The following is a 14225-nucleotide window of genomic DNA, read 5'->3' on the forward strand; positions in this document are numbered from 1 at the left end:
ATTCTAATAAAAACGAAAACCTATCTGAGATGTTATTTCACCCACAAATACCTCAGAAAATATTTCTAGCTGAAAAAAATTTATTTTTAAACATCACTACAATGTCATTACCATTCTTAACAAAATCAACAATAGCTCCTTTATATCATCTAACACTTGGATCCAATCAAATTTCCCTGGTGGTCTCAAGCAAGCTCTTTTCCTGTGTCGGATTCTTATTTGATGTTACAAACTGCCTCCACCCTCCCATCCCCTCAATCCTGTTTCCCGCTTAATTTTTCTCCATACCACTAACACCATCCACTCCACCATAGATTTTTTATTTTCTGGCTCTCCTCCAATCAAAAAGATCACGAGTTCTTTGAGGCATGGGATTTTGTTTTCTTCACTGCTGGTACAGAACGGACTCTCAAGAACTGTTCTTAAAGAAGTAAATCTGCAGTCCATGGGGTAGCAAAGAGTCGGACACGACTTGGCGACTGAACAATAACAAAATCATGATAACGTCCGCAATTTATTCAGAGATTTCGAATTGCAGCATCGTCCTCACGACCTCTATGAAGCCGGTGCTATTCGTATACTCATTTCATAGCTAGGAAAATAAAGTTCAGGAAGGTTAAAGTTTGGGCTGCACTTCGTTGAACTCCGTCAGCACTCTGAGGATAATGTCCGATCTCTTTAAGTTAAACCCCTCGGTGTTCCGCCATCGGGGGTCCCCAAGCCCTAGCTCTGTGCGACCCATCCTCTTCATTTTCTCCCACATTGTGTTTGTTGAGGACTATTGGCGCTGACCACGTGACTGGGTCGTGGGGACTTTGCCCCCACACAGAGTTGGGACTTTTTCACGTGACCGCTGGGTAGTCAGGGAAGGTTCTTGAGTAAGTAAAAGGACAGGGCTAGCGCTTTCTCCGCGGGGTCCTCGGCCTGTCCCTCTCCCTCTTGTCTCTCCTTGGGAAACGCAGTGGAAGGCGCTCAAGCACAACCTCCTGGAAGCACCACCTCCCTCTGGAAGCACCGTCGTTGCCCCTGGCAACAGAATCCCGACGAACCACCGAGACGCGCCCCGAGAGTGCAGAGTGGTCACTTTGGGCCAGCAAGACGCAGAGATCTAGAGAGGCACGCTGCGCCGATTGTCACGTGGACTGCCCTCGCGAAGGCGGGACTTCCGGCGGCGGCGTATTTTTTTTCCGGTTGTTGGCTCCTGCCGGCCCCTCCCGTACTGGGCCCTGCGCCCCCCCTACCCCCCCCCCCCGCGCGGCCCCCAGCCGCCGGGCCCCCCGCCACTATGAAGAAATTCTTCCAAGAGATCAAGGCCGACATCAAGTTCAAGAGCGCGGGACCGGGTCAGAAGCTCACGGAGTCGGCGGGGTGCGTGACAGGCGTTGAAGCTTGAGACCCGGGGACGGGGACGGGCGGGTGGGGTGGGGCGCGGGAAGTCTAGGGAAGGCGAGGGGCGTGGAGGGGCGGCTGAGAGAACGTGGGGGACACCTCCGGGGGCGGGGCACGAGGGAGGGGTGGGAGTAGGGGGAGGGGAGGCCTCTGGGGGCGGGGCAGAGGGAGCGAGGCTCGAGGGGGCGGGGCTGCAGGAACTGAGGGGTCGGTTAAGAGACCCTAGTCGGTTAGGGCGGGCGGTAAGGGAGAGGCTAGGGATGCGGAGAACGGCCCCTGAAAAGTCATCGCCTAAGATCTGAGGGCATCTCGGTGATCAGAGGTTGGGGACTGATCCTGGAGAAACAAGAAGAGCTGGGGTCGCAAAAAGTCGTGAAGCTTAAGCTCCGTGGCGATAGAGAACTGGGCGTTGGTTGTGGGGCAGGAGGGTGGCCGGGAGGTGAGGATCCGGAGGGCTTAGGCGTTGTTGGAGGTGTGGCCAGGCTTGGGAGGTGCGGGTGAACTGCGGGGGGCAGGGGGAGGTGAGTGGCGTTGTGAGGGGCTGTAGAAGATCTGGGAGGAGAAGGGAGGCAGGTGGGTGGAGGTGAGGACCTGGGGGACTCCGACTAGAAGGAGATGGGGGTCCTCCTCGTGGGTGATCGCTGAGTGGCCTGAAGGCTCCGGAGGGAGACCTGGGAGGAGAGGGAAGGTGGCCTGCACTTCCAGGCCTCTGTAACTTGACTGGGGAGAACTTGAAGAGAGGGGCCTGGGGCCACACTGGAGACTCCGTGGGGAAGTGTGAGGGGCCAGTGCTGAGCAGAAGATAGTGATGAGCTGGAGAGGTAAGGTGGATGGGCTGAGAAGGCTCCACAGTGGGGAGGGATGAGCAGAAGGAGTCTAGAAGGAGCTGGGATTCCTACAGGGAGCTACAGAGAGGGCTTGGGGGCCCGAGGGGGTTTAGGATGGGGCGTGACTTAAGAAAGTTGTCAGCCTGGGGAGAGGGGGGTCTGTGAGGCATAATGGAAGGGATTGTGAAGAGGTGGGGGCTGGGAGGAGAGACTGGGTGGCTGGCAGTAAGGGTTGGTGAGGGAATGCTGAGGCAGTGGGGTGGGTGAGGGAGAGTGGGTGCATGGTAAGGACATCCAGGCATCTGTCATGAGGCTTGGGGGTTCCCTGGGGTTCTTGGGAAGGGATCACTGAGTGGGATGAAGGAGGCCCATGAGGGCCAGATCTGTGAGTCAGGAAAGTGCAGGTCCCGGGAGCCTGGGGGTAGGGGGGTGGAGGAGGACCCCTTTAAAGGGGCCCAGGGACAGTCGTGGGCCAAATAGGGGAGTCCAATCATTTGTCCATCAAGTAGTGAGTGGAGGTGGGAGCTGGAGCAGCTGGGACTGTGTGTGACTGGAAGGAGGTGAGGGCTGATGGTTTTGTCAGACTGGAAGCCTGGAAGGAAAGGGGAGGGAAGTCATGTGGAAATTTGGGCTTCTGTGATGTGCCTGGAGCCAGCCTGGAGACGCAGGGTGTGTGTACAGCTAACTGCCATGGCATGAGAATCCCTGCCCTCTCAGGGCTCCCCTTCCTGTGAGGGGAGGTGGACAAGTAAGCCAGTACATAAATGACGGAAGGTTGGCCATGAAGGGAAAAAAACAAGGTTGAGATTGTCAGCGATGCTGGGGACTGTTAGGTGGTCTGAGAATGTCTCTCTAAGAAGGGGAAGCTTGAGCTCAGATTTAGCCGTGTGGAAATCAACCCATACCATACACACGCATGCACTGTTGAAGTAGCCTCTGTCCATCCCAGGAAGAATACTCCCCCAGAAAGCAGAGTGTGAAGGTCCTGTGGTGGAAGAGCAGCAGAGCAAAGATGGGAGCAAATGAGGGAAAGGGGCAGCTCGTGCAGGGCCTGTGTTTGCAACAGGGTTTTGTCGTTCTTGGGGTGAGGGGGCTGTGTATGCAGAGGAGTGACTGGGTTTTAGAAGAACCCCTCTGGCTGCCAGGATGAGTGATGAAGGGAGGAGGGGGGAGTGAAAGGTTTGGAAAATGGTGCTTTTATGCAATGGTGGGGCTTGGGCAGAGCTATCCATACGTGACTTGTCTGTTCTTCAGCCTGAAACTTTCAGCTGTGGACAGGGTGGGCAAGAGGATCAGGGATCAGAAAAGAGGGCTGCCCTGGGTGTCTGAGCAGAGAGGGGGACCCCGGGGGTGGTGTGTGTGCAGCAAGGCCATCAACGCAGATTCTTGGCTCCCTCTTGAGATATAGCATAGATGATTCCAGCTCCCAAAGGGAGAGTCCTGAGGGAAGGAGAGCAAGGCAGAGTCAGACCTGGGTGGGACGCAGGACTCTGCTGGAATGAGGAGGAGGCCAGGTCATTTCCCGGCTGGGTCAGGGCTGGAGGGTGCCCATCTTACAGGGCAATCACCCTACTTCCCAGGGTGGAGGCAATATCAAACCAAATCTCTGTAGCCTGCCTCACACAGGGCCTGTGTGCAGCCTGGCATACTGCCCCAGCTTCCATGAGCCTCTGGGGCTTCTGAGAGAGTGTCTGGAGCCCTCGCAGGGAGGAACATTGCCCTGAGGAATAGACATGATGAGCCTTAGCTCCTGGCATGCTGTCTACCTGGCACACAGTTGGTGCTCAGTAGACGAAGTCTGGTTGGGTCTTACCCTTGTAGACAATAGGGGTGGAGACTCTCCCATGGGGGAGGGGGCACACAGTGGGTGTGCTCTCCCCCTGCCTGACAGGTGACGACTCCGAGGCCCAGACCAGGGCAGGATTTGCCCAGAAGGGCCAAGCAGGGAACAGAACCACCATCTGCCTCCAGGGGCTCCTCTGTCAGCGTTAGAACCACTGTCTGGTGGCCCCCAGGGAAGAGGCACGGCTGTGTCTGCTGGGACAGGAGGGGGAGGGGACAGAAACTCTCCTGCCAACCCCATGTCACCTCGCCATCCCCTTGCGTCTCCTCAGGGAGAAGGCCCCCAAAGAGAAGCCCAGCCAGCCACCAGTCCGGCAGCCCCGCCAGGGACCCACCAATGAGGCACAGATGGCGGCAGCGGCGGCCCTGGCCCGGCTGGAGCAGAAGCAGCCCCGGGCACGGGGCCCCACATCTCAGGACTCCATCCGGAACCAGGGTGAGCCTTGACTGTCCTCCAGCCATGGTGGGGGGACATGGGGCAGGTGGAGCAGGCATATCTCCACTGTCCTCTGGGCGATCCTCTGCTTCTCACCGGTCCCGGAGCCTTCGGGCTCCCACACTTTGAGGTAGGAGGAGGTTTAAATCACAGTTGTGAGGAAGATCCCCTGGAGAAGGAAATGGCACTCCACTCCAGTATTCTTGCCTGGAGAATTCCACGGACAGAAGAGCCTGGCAGGCTACCATCCATGGGATCTCACAGAATCATACATGACTGAGCCACTAACACTTTTACCACAAAGGGGAAGTGCTAGTGAAAAGGCTGAGGAGGGGTCTGTCTGTGACCTGGGGCAGGGATGTCTGGGATGGTGGAAGGAGACAGAACCAGGACTTGGAGCAGGAGGAGGGCATGGTCTGGTGCAGCCTGAGCCTGGGGGCGTGGAGAGGTGTGGGGGCCGGGAGGACCTTGAGCTGGAAGGACTAGAGTGTGACCCATGTGAGGATTCAGGCCTGGACGGGGCGTGCAGGCTCACTCCACACACCGGCCTGTTCTCCGTCTCCCTGCCTCTCCCCACAGTGAGAAAGGAACTCCGAGCTGAAGCAACGGTCAGTGGGAACCCAGAGGCCCCAGGGAGCAACACGGTAAGGACACTGTGGCAGCAGCAGTGGGGACCCCCAAAGTGGGGCCTGGGGAGGGGGACCTGGAGGGCCTGCTTGGGCTCTTCCCTGCTGTGGTCTGATTGGTGCCCAGTCCTGAGCTATAAGCATCTGCTGCTGGGGATGAGAAGGAGATGCAGCTGTCAGGGTGGATCGAGGTCATTTCTGGCCTCAGGGTACTGAGGCAGGTTAGGGAACCCCGTGGTGGAGGGTGGTGTCATCTGGGACCTGCATGCGTGGTGCATAATGAAACCAAACACAAGTGCCGGGGGAGGGGCTGCACGTCCGTTCAGTTACTCCCCTGTAGCCGCACACGGGGTGGAGCTGTTATAGTTCTCATTTTTCAGAAGAGAAAACTGAGGTTCAGAGAGCCCAGTGTCCTCAGTTTGCACCTCGAAACCAGCAGGGGCAGGACTGGAATTCCCAGGCTGTCTGACTCCAAAGCCCTTTCCCTTAGCACTGCCCTCTGCTGCTTTCCTTGGTGGTGGGGCACACAGAGACTGGTGTAATCTGTGAGGCCTTCCTGGAGGAGGCAGGCCTTAATGGAGAGCTTGGCGGAAGGGGTGTTCTGATCAGCACCACCCGTGAGGCCTGAGTTTTAGAAAGGAAGGAACCTTGAAGATGACCTAGGAATTGAGTTGCAGACCGAGGCCAGGACTCACCCAGGGCACCGTTGACCGCCTGACTCCCTTTCCAAAGCCCATTCCTCACTCCTCAGTCAGGGAGAGCAGGAGCCTTCAGTTGAGCACTTGCTCTGTGTCCAGAGATGCTCTCTGTTCCTTACCTTGTTGAATTCTGAGTTGGTCCCTCGAGGACATCTTACAGCCCTGAAGATGAGCTCCGAGGGACTTGGGCTCGGGGCCACGGTGTTCCACAGTAGGCTGCCTGGCTCCCAGGGCCACGCTCTCAGGACTGTGGTACTCAGGGTGGCCTTTGTTCACAGTCCAGGCTCAGACACTTTCCCCCATCTTCTCAGGCACCAGAACCCAAAGAGGAAGGCCCGGCCCACCTGGCAGTGCCCGGAGTGTACTTCTCCTGCCCTCTCACAGGGGCCATCCTAAGGAAGGACCAGCGGGATGCCCGCATCAGAGAGGCCATTCTCATGGTGAGTGCCTGCCCCTGTGCCTGAGCCGCCCCCGGACGTCTGGAAGGCCCGGCAGCCCCTGCAGCCTCACCACCTGGGTGTGCTCCGGTTCTGTGCTAACCTCCCTCACCTATGGGACAGAATTCACAGTCCGGGAGGGTAGGTGGAGAAAGCCACCTCCACCCTCCCCAGGGCACCAGCTTCGAGCATGTTATATCCATTTTCAGAGATGCTCCAGATACAAACTACCGAGGCATCTGTATCTCCTACATGGGCTGCATTTTTGTTTTACATAAAAATCAATCTGCCATTCACATCTGACATGGAACTGCAACGTTTATCAGTACAGGAAGAACTTCCATATTATTTTTTTTTCCTTAAAATTCTGTATTTGGAAATAATTCCAAATCTAAAGAAAAACTACAAGAACAGAAAGAACACCTGAATCTCCTTCACCTAGGGCGGGAATGACCTGTTACGGTTCCAACAGATTATTACAAATATTACAAATGCAGTGCTTCCAGACAGCACATCTCTGCCCTCACAGTTCTGGAAGTTACAAGTGGGCTACAGTCAAGATGGCCACAGGGCTGTGTGCCTTCTGGGAGCCCTGGGGATTCAGGCTGTTTGTGTGCTGTTCCTTTTCCTCCTTCACGGCCAGCTGAGCCGAGCCAGGCCTTTCCCAGCTGCCCGCTCTCTGCTTCTTTCTCTCTCTTCCCCCTCTTATTGGGTTCACCTGGTAATCCCAGTTAATCTCCTTAAGTTCCACTAATCATCAGCCTTAACTCCATCTGTGCAACCCCTGCTCCGTAACCTACATTCTGCCAGGTTCCAGGGATCAAATTACAAATACCTGTGTCATTCTCCCCACCTTACCCAAATCTGCCAGTTGTTAACGTTTTTACCTCATTTGCTCTGTCACCCCTCTCTGGGTTTTTTTTGCCACACCGCATGTGGGATCTTAGTTCCCCTGCTAGGGATGGAACCCCCACACTTTGCATTGGAAGCACAGAGTCTTCACCACCGGACCATCGTGGAAGTCCCTCCATTTTTTTCTGAGCAGTTTGAAAGTCTGCTTTCTCCATAGTGACTGCACGGTGACGCCTGTAAATTGTCCCTTGACTAACCAGCACTGTGTTGATGAGCATGTAGGAAGTTTCCAATGTTTCACTAGAGAGGACAGTATTGATGCTGAAAACCTGGTCTTCTGTGCAGCACTTCAGGTTCCATTCCAGAAGCTGAGTTGCTGGAACAAAGAACATCTGCATCAGGCTTTGGATAGTTGTCACCAGGTGATCCTCCATAGTTTGTCCCCATTCACTCTTTCCCCAGCATTGTGGGAGAAGGGTCCCATGTGCCCTGTCCCCTGACTGTCACTGTGGGTGACCAACCGTTCATTGTCTCCACCCAGATTGATAGGTAAAAACAACATCTCAGCAGTTTTTAGTTTGCGTCTCCCTTTTTAGGGTTAGGTTGTCTGTGTTTCATATGAGGCTGCATCTTTTGAGCATTTCTGTATTGGGTATTTTTTTAATTATTGATTTGTAGGCACTCTTTACATATTAGCAAAATGAGGTTTTTGTCTATGATCTGGGGATATTTTACGCCAGGTGTTGTTGTTTTTTTTTTTTTCTCCAGCTTATTTTTATATTCTGCTTGTGGTCACATAGCCATGCAGAAATTTTTTCTATGTAATTCAATGCATCGATTTTAATTTATGGCTTCCAGGTTTTGTGGCATACTTAGAAAAGCCTTCCCCACTAAAGAATTAAAACAGTTCTTCTGTGGTTTTTCTAGTGCTATTCTGTTTTGCTTTTTAATGTTTAAAGGTTTGCTCCAACTAGAATTTATCCCTGTGTAGAATACTATGCATGCAGCTAGGGTTATTTTCATTTTCAAAAAATTTTTATTGGAGTATAGTTAATTTACAGTGTTGTGTGTGTTTATTTTTTCCCCAGATAGTTACCCAGTTTTCCCCAGTCCTTATTTGTTGAATACCTGTCTTGGCCACTGTGAAGTCCACCCCCATCACAACATGAATACCTACATGGATGTTGTGTTCCTTTGTCCCTTGTCTGTTCACATGCCCTGGTCCTAATTTAAATGAGGCTGCGGGCTGCCTGGATACTTCTGAGAACAGCACTGAGAGCTGCAGCTCTTTGCTGGGGGTGGGTGTGCTTGTCCCAAGGCGGCTGGTGTAGGGGCCGTCAGCCTGGCTCAGCCATATCCTGAGGACGCCCCCCTGCCCCCATCTCACAGCTGCTTCTTTGCAGACCCACTTTCTTGGCCCGTCTGAGCCTTTTTTGTCTTATGCTGGTAACTTAACTGGCAGACTGAACAGGGTCCAGATTTGAAGTCCCCAGGAGAGTTGACCCAGTTCACATCAGACGTCAAGTGACACATACATGACTGCTGAAGGCTGACCCCCACTGTAGTTCAGAGAGGCGGGCCGGGGCAGGCAGAGGCTCCACACTACCTTCCAGGAGCTCTGGCTGGGCTTCTGCGGGGGTGCATAGGTAGATGTGAGTGGCCAGGTGGTCTCTGCTCTGATCCATCACCTCTAGTGACCCCACTGTTCACCCCCACCACTGTTCAGGCAGAGCAGATGTGTTTGGGGCTGCCATAGGTACCAGCCCCACTGGCCATGTAACTGCTGACTTCCTGGGGCTGCAGAGAAACAAGACCCCATGGTGAGGCTGCGTGCCTAGCTGTCCAGAGTGCGAACATACTTGCTGCCTGACCTGGCTCCTCTCCTCAGTGACCCATTCTCAGTCTCTCCCTACTGGGATGCTGTTTGCAGGGTCCCTGGGGTCACCCAGAGGCTAGGCCAGCTGAGGGATCAAACATGGCCCCTCCAATCCCCAGGGAGGCAGGTGCCACCCCCAAGGCAGGGGGACGAGTCAGTGGCGTCTCCACTGTTTTGCCTCCCTGACTGTGCACTGGGCAGCCGCAGGTCACAGACCATTTTTGCATTCTGTTTCGGCCACTTCAGTCTGTTTCTAGAACATCCCTTGCAGGGCTGGGGGATTAGGAGAGGCAGTGCGTCTGCAGTGGCCGGCGGGTTCCAGACATGCTGCCAGTGCGTGCTGAGAGCCGGCCACTCAGCCAGTGTGGCCCCCAGGCTCCCCGGAGGGTGCTTCCTGACTCATTGCTTTCTTCACTCCCCCAGCACTTCTCCACTGACCCAGTGGCTGCCTCCATCATGAAGATCCACACGTTCAACAAAGACCGGGACCGGGTGAAGCTGGGCGTGGACACCATCGCCAAGTGAGTGGGCAGCCCTCTCCCACCAGGCGCCAGCTCCTGCTGAGGAGGCCTGTAGGGAGCATAGCCCTCTCCCTGGGCCCTCGGGGAAGAGGTCTGGCCTCTCTGGGGCCATTTATCAGTCTTTAAAATGAAGAGGTTTACTGTATCAGTTCAGTTCAGTCGCTCAGTCATTTCCAACTCTGCAACCCCATGGACTGTAGTACACCAGGCTTCCCGGTCCATCAGCAACTCCCAGAGCTTACTCAAACTCACGTCTATTGAGTCAGTGATGCCATCCAACCATCTCATCCTCTGTCATCCCCTTCTCCTCCTGCCTTCAATCTTTCTCAGCATCAGGGTCTTTTCTAGTGAGTTAGTTCTTTGTATCAGGTGGCCAAAGTATTGGAGTTTAGCTTCAGCATCAGTCCTTCCAATGAATATTCAGGACTGATTTCCTTTAGGATGGACTGGTTGGATCTCCTTGCAGTCCAAGGGACTCTCAAAAGTCTTCTCCAACACCACACTTCAAAAGCATCAGTTCTTTGGGACTTCAGTTCAGTCACTCAGTCGTGTCCAACTCTTTGCGACCCCATGAATTGCAGCACGCCAGGCCTCCCTGTCCATCACCATCTCCCGGAGTTCACTCAGACTCATGTCCATCGAGTCCGTGATGCCATCCAGCCATCCCATCCTTGGTCGTCCCCTTCTCCTACTGCCCCCAATCCCTCCCAGCATCAGAGTCTTTTCCAATGAGTCAACTCTTCGCATGAGGTGGCCAAAGTACTGGAGTTTCAGCTTCAGCATCATTCCCTCCAAAGAAATCCCAGGGTTGATCTCCTTCAGAATGTACTGGTTGGATCTCCTTGCAGTCCAAGGGACTCTCAAGAGTCTTCTCCAACACCACAGTTCAAAAGCATCAATTCTTTGGCGCTCAGCCTTCTTCACAGTCCAACTCTCACATCCATACATGACCACTGGAAAAACCATAGCCTTGACTAGACAGGTCTTAGTCGGCAAAGTAATGTCCCTGCTTTTGAATATGCTGTCTAGGTTGGTCATAAGTTTTCTTCCAAGGAGTAAGCATCTTTTAATTTCATGGCTGCAGTCAACCATCTGCGGTGATTTTGGAGCCCCCAAAAATAAAGTCTGACACTGTTTCCACTGTTTCCCCATCTATTTCCCATGAAGTGATGGGACCGGATGCCATGATCTTCGTTTTCTGAATGTTGAGCTTTAAGCCAGCTTTTTCACTCTCCTCTTCCACTTTCATCAAGAGGCTTTTTAGCTCCTCTTCACTTTCTGCCATAAGAGTGGTGTCATCTGCATATCTGAGGTTATTGATCTTTCTCCCGGCAATCTTGATTCCAGCTTGTGTTTCCTCCAGTCCAGCATTTCTCTTAGCTTTCTTTATAATCCAACTCTCACATCCATACATGACTACTGGATAAACCATAGCTTTGACTAGACAGACTTTGCATCAGGGGTTCCAAACCCTGGCTTCCTATTGGGATCATCAGAAGAGAATGAAGAGGCAGGGTCACCCTGTTCCTCTTATTGAGCAGGTCTGGGTGGGGTTGCCTAGCAGTTTGTGCTGCTCAGGAGCCCCCCAGGCTGGGGGACCTCCAGGGACCCATCAGCTCCAGAGGCCGTTACTCTGGCCCTGCCCCGCTTCACCCACCGTGGTGGGTCATTGGTGCCCTGGGAAGGCAGGACCGAAGGGGAGGCCTGGTGTGCCAGGGGTTGGGCTCTGTGGGGTATCCAGGTATGATGGCACCTTGCTTGGGGTCACCCTTAATGAGGTGGCGTGGCTCTGAGCTGTCGGCCCCTGTCCACCCTAGGTACCTGGACAATATCCACCTGCACCCAGAGGAGGAGAAGTACCGAAAGATCAAGGTGCAGAACAAGGTGTTCCAGGTGAGGGCTGCTGGCAGAGGGGCTTGGCCTGGTGTGACTGGGCCCATGAGGCCCCCCAGGACCCAAGCCATCACAGGGAGCAGCTGGCTTGCAGACAGCCTGGGATGGGGGCTGAAGCTGGCTGCAGAAGGGCCCCTGCTTGGTGGGTGGGTAACGGGGGCACGGTGGGGAGCAGTCGAGGCTGGCTGAGGTGGTGGGTGGGAGGGTGGGCTCTCTGAGCACCATACACCCTCTGCCCTGCCCACCACCCACAGTGTAGTGTGAGTTCTCTTTGAGTTAGTTGAGAGAACATCAGCACTGGGGAGGTTTTCCACACAAAGGCAGGCTTCTGGCATCTGTGGAGAAAGTGGCCCACCACCCTGGCCCGTGGTGCCTGCCCCACCTTTGGCACTCCCTCCTCACGTTGTCCTTTGGCTCTTCAGCCTCCTTCACCCTGGTGTTGACCTTTCGCAGTCCTGGGCCCTCTGTGAGCTCAGCCCCTCAGACGGCTTCAGGGGTTCAGCCTGTCCAGGGACAGCAGCTACACTGAGACCAGGGACTCTGGGCTGGGAGGGCCAGCGTGGGCAGAGTCTTGTGGCGCACAGGGAGGCCCCAAGGGTCCCATGTGACCTCTGCCTCCGCTCTCAGGAGCGCATTCACTGCCTGGAAGGGACCCACGAGTTTTTTGAGGCCATCGGCTTCCAGAAGGTGCTGCTTCCAATCCCTGACCAGGGTAAGAGCCCAGAGTTGGGGCGGGAGGGTCCGGTGAGGGGTCTCCCTGACTAGGCAGTGACGTTTCTGCATGTTCCAGATGGCCCCGAGGAGTTCTATGTGCTGAGCGAGGCTGCTCTGGCCCAGCCTCAGAGTCTGGAGCGCCACAAGGAGCAGCTGCTGAGCGCCGAGCCTGTGCGCGCCACTCTGGTCCGCCAGCGCCGTGTCTTCCGGCCCTCGCCCCTGGCCTCGCAGTTCGACCTGCCCGCGGACTTCTTCAACCTCACGGCCGAGGAGATCAAGCGGGAGCAGCGGCTGCGGTCGGAGGCCGTGGAGCGCCTGAGCGTGCTACGGACCAAGGCCATGCGTGAGCGGGAGGAGCAGCGGGAGATGCGCAAGTACACGTACACGCTGTTGCGCGTGCGCCTCCCCGATGGCTGCCTGCTGCAGGGTGCGTTCTGGGCACTGTGCGGTATCCCCGGGCTGCGTTCGTCCCCGGGGAGGTGTGCGTGCGCGTCCCCGACAGCTGCAGGGTGCATGCTGGGCGCCCGGCGGCCTCTCTGGGCTGCGCTCGTCCCCGGGGAGGAGGCTGAGGGCTCGCGGCCGGCTAGTGCAGAGGGGCTCCCGCGAGCTCCAGCGCCACTCGACTGTCCTACCCCTAGGGACCTTCTACGCCCGGGAACGGGTGGCGGTGCTGTATGGGTTTGTCCGGGAGGCCTTGCAGAACGACTGGCTGCCCTTTGAGCTGCTGGCCTCAGGCGGACAGAAGCTGTCGGAAGATGAGAACCTGGCCTTCAACGAATGTGGGCTGGTGAGTGACGGCTCCCCGCAGGTTAGCCCGACTCTCTGGGCTCTTGTTAAATCAGCACAAGCCCCTAAGAGGGGATGGGATGGTACTGGGGAGGTGTCTCTGGGTTAAGACCCACCATCCCACTTGTGGTGTGGCCTTGAGTAACTTCTGTCTGTAAAATGGAAATGTGCCAAGTGTGTTGAGAGTCCTCTGCAAAGCAGAGACAAGAAGGCATTCAAAATGCAGGAATTCCTTGAGAGGATGAAGGAGGGGGCCGGATTGTGGTCAGACCCTGATTCAGGGAGTCTGGGAAGGAGGCCTGGAGAAGTGCCAACTGCTGCCCCAGGCTGGGTGGGCTTCAGCCAGGCCACGGGGCAGTCCTCATCTGATGAGCCCTTGAGGGCACAGTGGCGCTATCACCCATGGGGAGCAACCCTGGGCGAGTGTGGCCCGGGCTCCAGAGGGGAGATTTGAATGTGAAGCTGGAGCTCTGCGCCTCTCACCCTGCTGCAGGTGCCCTCTGCCCTCCTGACCTTCTCGTGGGATGCGGCTGTGCTTGAGGACATCAGGGCTGCAGGCACCCAGCCAGACATGTCTATCCTGAAACCCGAGCTCCTGTCGGCCATTGAGAAGCTCTAGTGAAATAAAGCAGGGTTGGCTCAGCCCCACTGTGGGTCTGCCTCGTGCTGTCCTCCACGTTTTCCCATCCCGGTCCCCCTACCTCCTCCAGAACCACTCGCCCTGCCCATGGGGCACTGCGGGCATGAAGTGGGCGCTGGCTGGCCGGGCACACAGCCATGACCACCGCCAGGAGAGGGCATCACTAGTAATCTGTTTAACAGAAGTCGTGGGCGCCTCCCAGGCAGAGCAGCCTGCAGCCCCGGCCAGGATCCTGTGTGCTCCAGGGTAACTGGCCAAGGGAGGCCTGGGCCTGTCAGGACAAGTTCTGTAAAGTTATAAACCTGAATAAACAGGATGTTGACTAGTTTCCTGGTGGAGTTCAAGCTGTGGGAGGCAGGGTCAGCAGCTGTGGAACCACCAGTGAGCAAGGCTGGCTGTGACTCCTGGTGAAACAGGGTCAGGTGGACACCTGCTCTGGGATGGCACCTGGGGTCCCAGGAGCCCGTCATGTCCTAGGCGAGCTCTTCACTTCCCCTGCTTTCCTATGTTGTCCCCACTGTCTACGAGCCAGCCCTGCTGAGGGCTCCTGGGGCCAGAGCCCGTGAACATGACATTATGTGCCAGAGGGGCTTGGGGTGTGGTTAAGGACGAACTAGGGGACTGTCCTGGGTTATGCAGTAAGCCTAGGTGTCCCCATGGGAGCTCTAACATGTGGACGGAAGTAAAG

The 14225-nt window shown here is 55.8% G+C and overlaps 1 protein-coding gene across 3 annotated transcripts; it reads left to right on the plus strand.

Moving 5' to 3' along the window:
* Nucleotides 1-822: 822 nt before the first annotated feature.
* UBXN6 (UBX domain protein 6) lies at nt 823-13864 on the plus strand. Of its 3 annotated transcripts, none has more exons than XM_069589407.1 (10): nt 823-1368; nt 4331-4494; nt 5074-5138; nt 6130-6258; nt 9407-9504; nt 11322-11397; nt 12025-12109; nt 12188-12538; nt 12750-12898; nt 13391-13864. In XM_069589407.1, exons 1-10 carry the CDS (start codon nt 1286-1288, stop codon nt 13514-13516), a joined length of 1326 nt encoding a protein of 441 aa, XP_069445508.1. In that variant the 5' UTR covers nt 823-1285; the 3' UTR covers nt 13517-13864. The 3 variants fall into 3 exon arrangements, with proteins under 3 accessions (XP_069445508.1, XP_069445510.1, XP_069445509.1); XM_069589409.1 differs by lacking the exon at nt 823-1368 and adding an exon at nt 1435-2210; XM_069589408.1 differs by lacking the exon at nt 823-1368 and adding an exon at nt 1542-1828.
* The last annotated feature ends 361 nt before the right edge of the window (nt 13865-14225 follow it).

The sequence above is a fragment of the Ovis canadensis genome, chromosome 5, assembly GCF_042477335.2.
Source record: "Ovis canadensis isolate MfBH-ARS-UI-01 breed Bighorn chromosome 5, ARS-UI_OviCan_v2, whole genome shotgun sequence".
Taxonomy (NCBI): domain Eukaryota; kingdom Metazoa; phylum Chordata; class Mammalia; order Artiodactyla; family Bovidae; genus Ovis; species Ovis canadensis.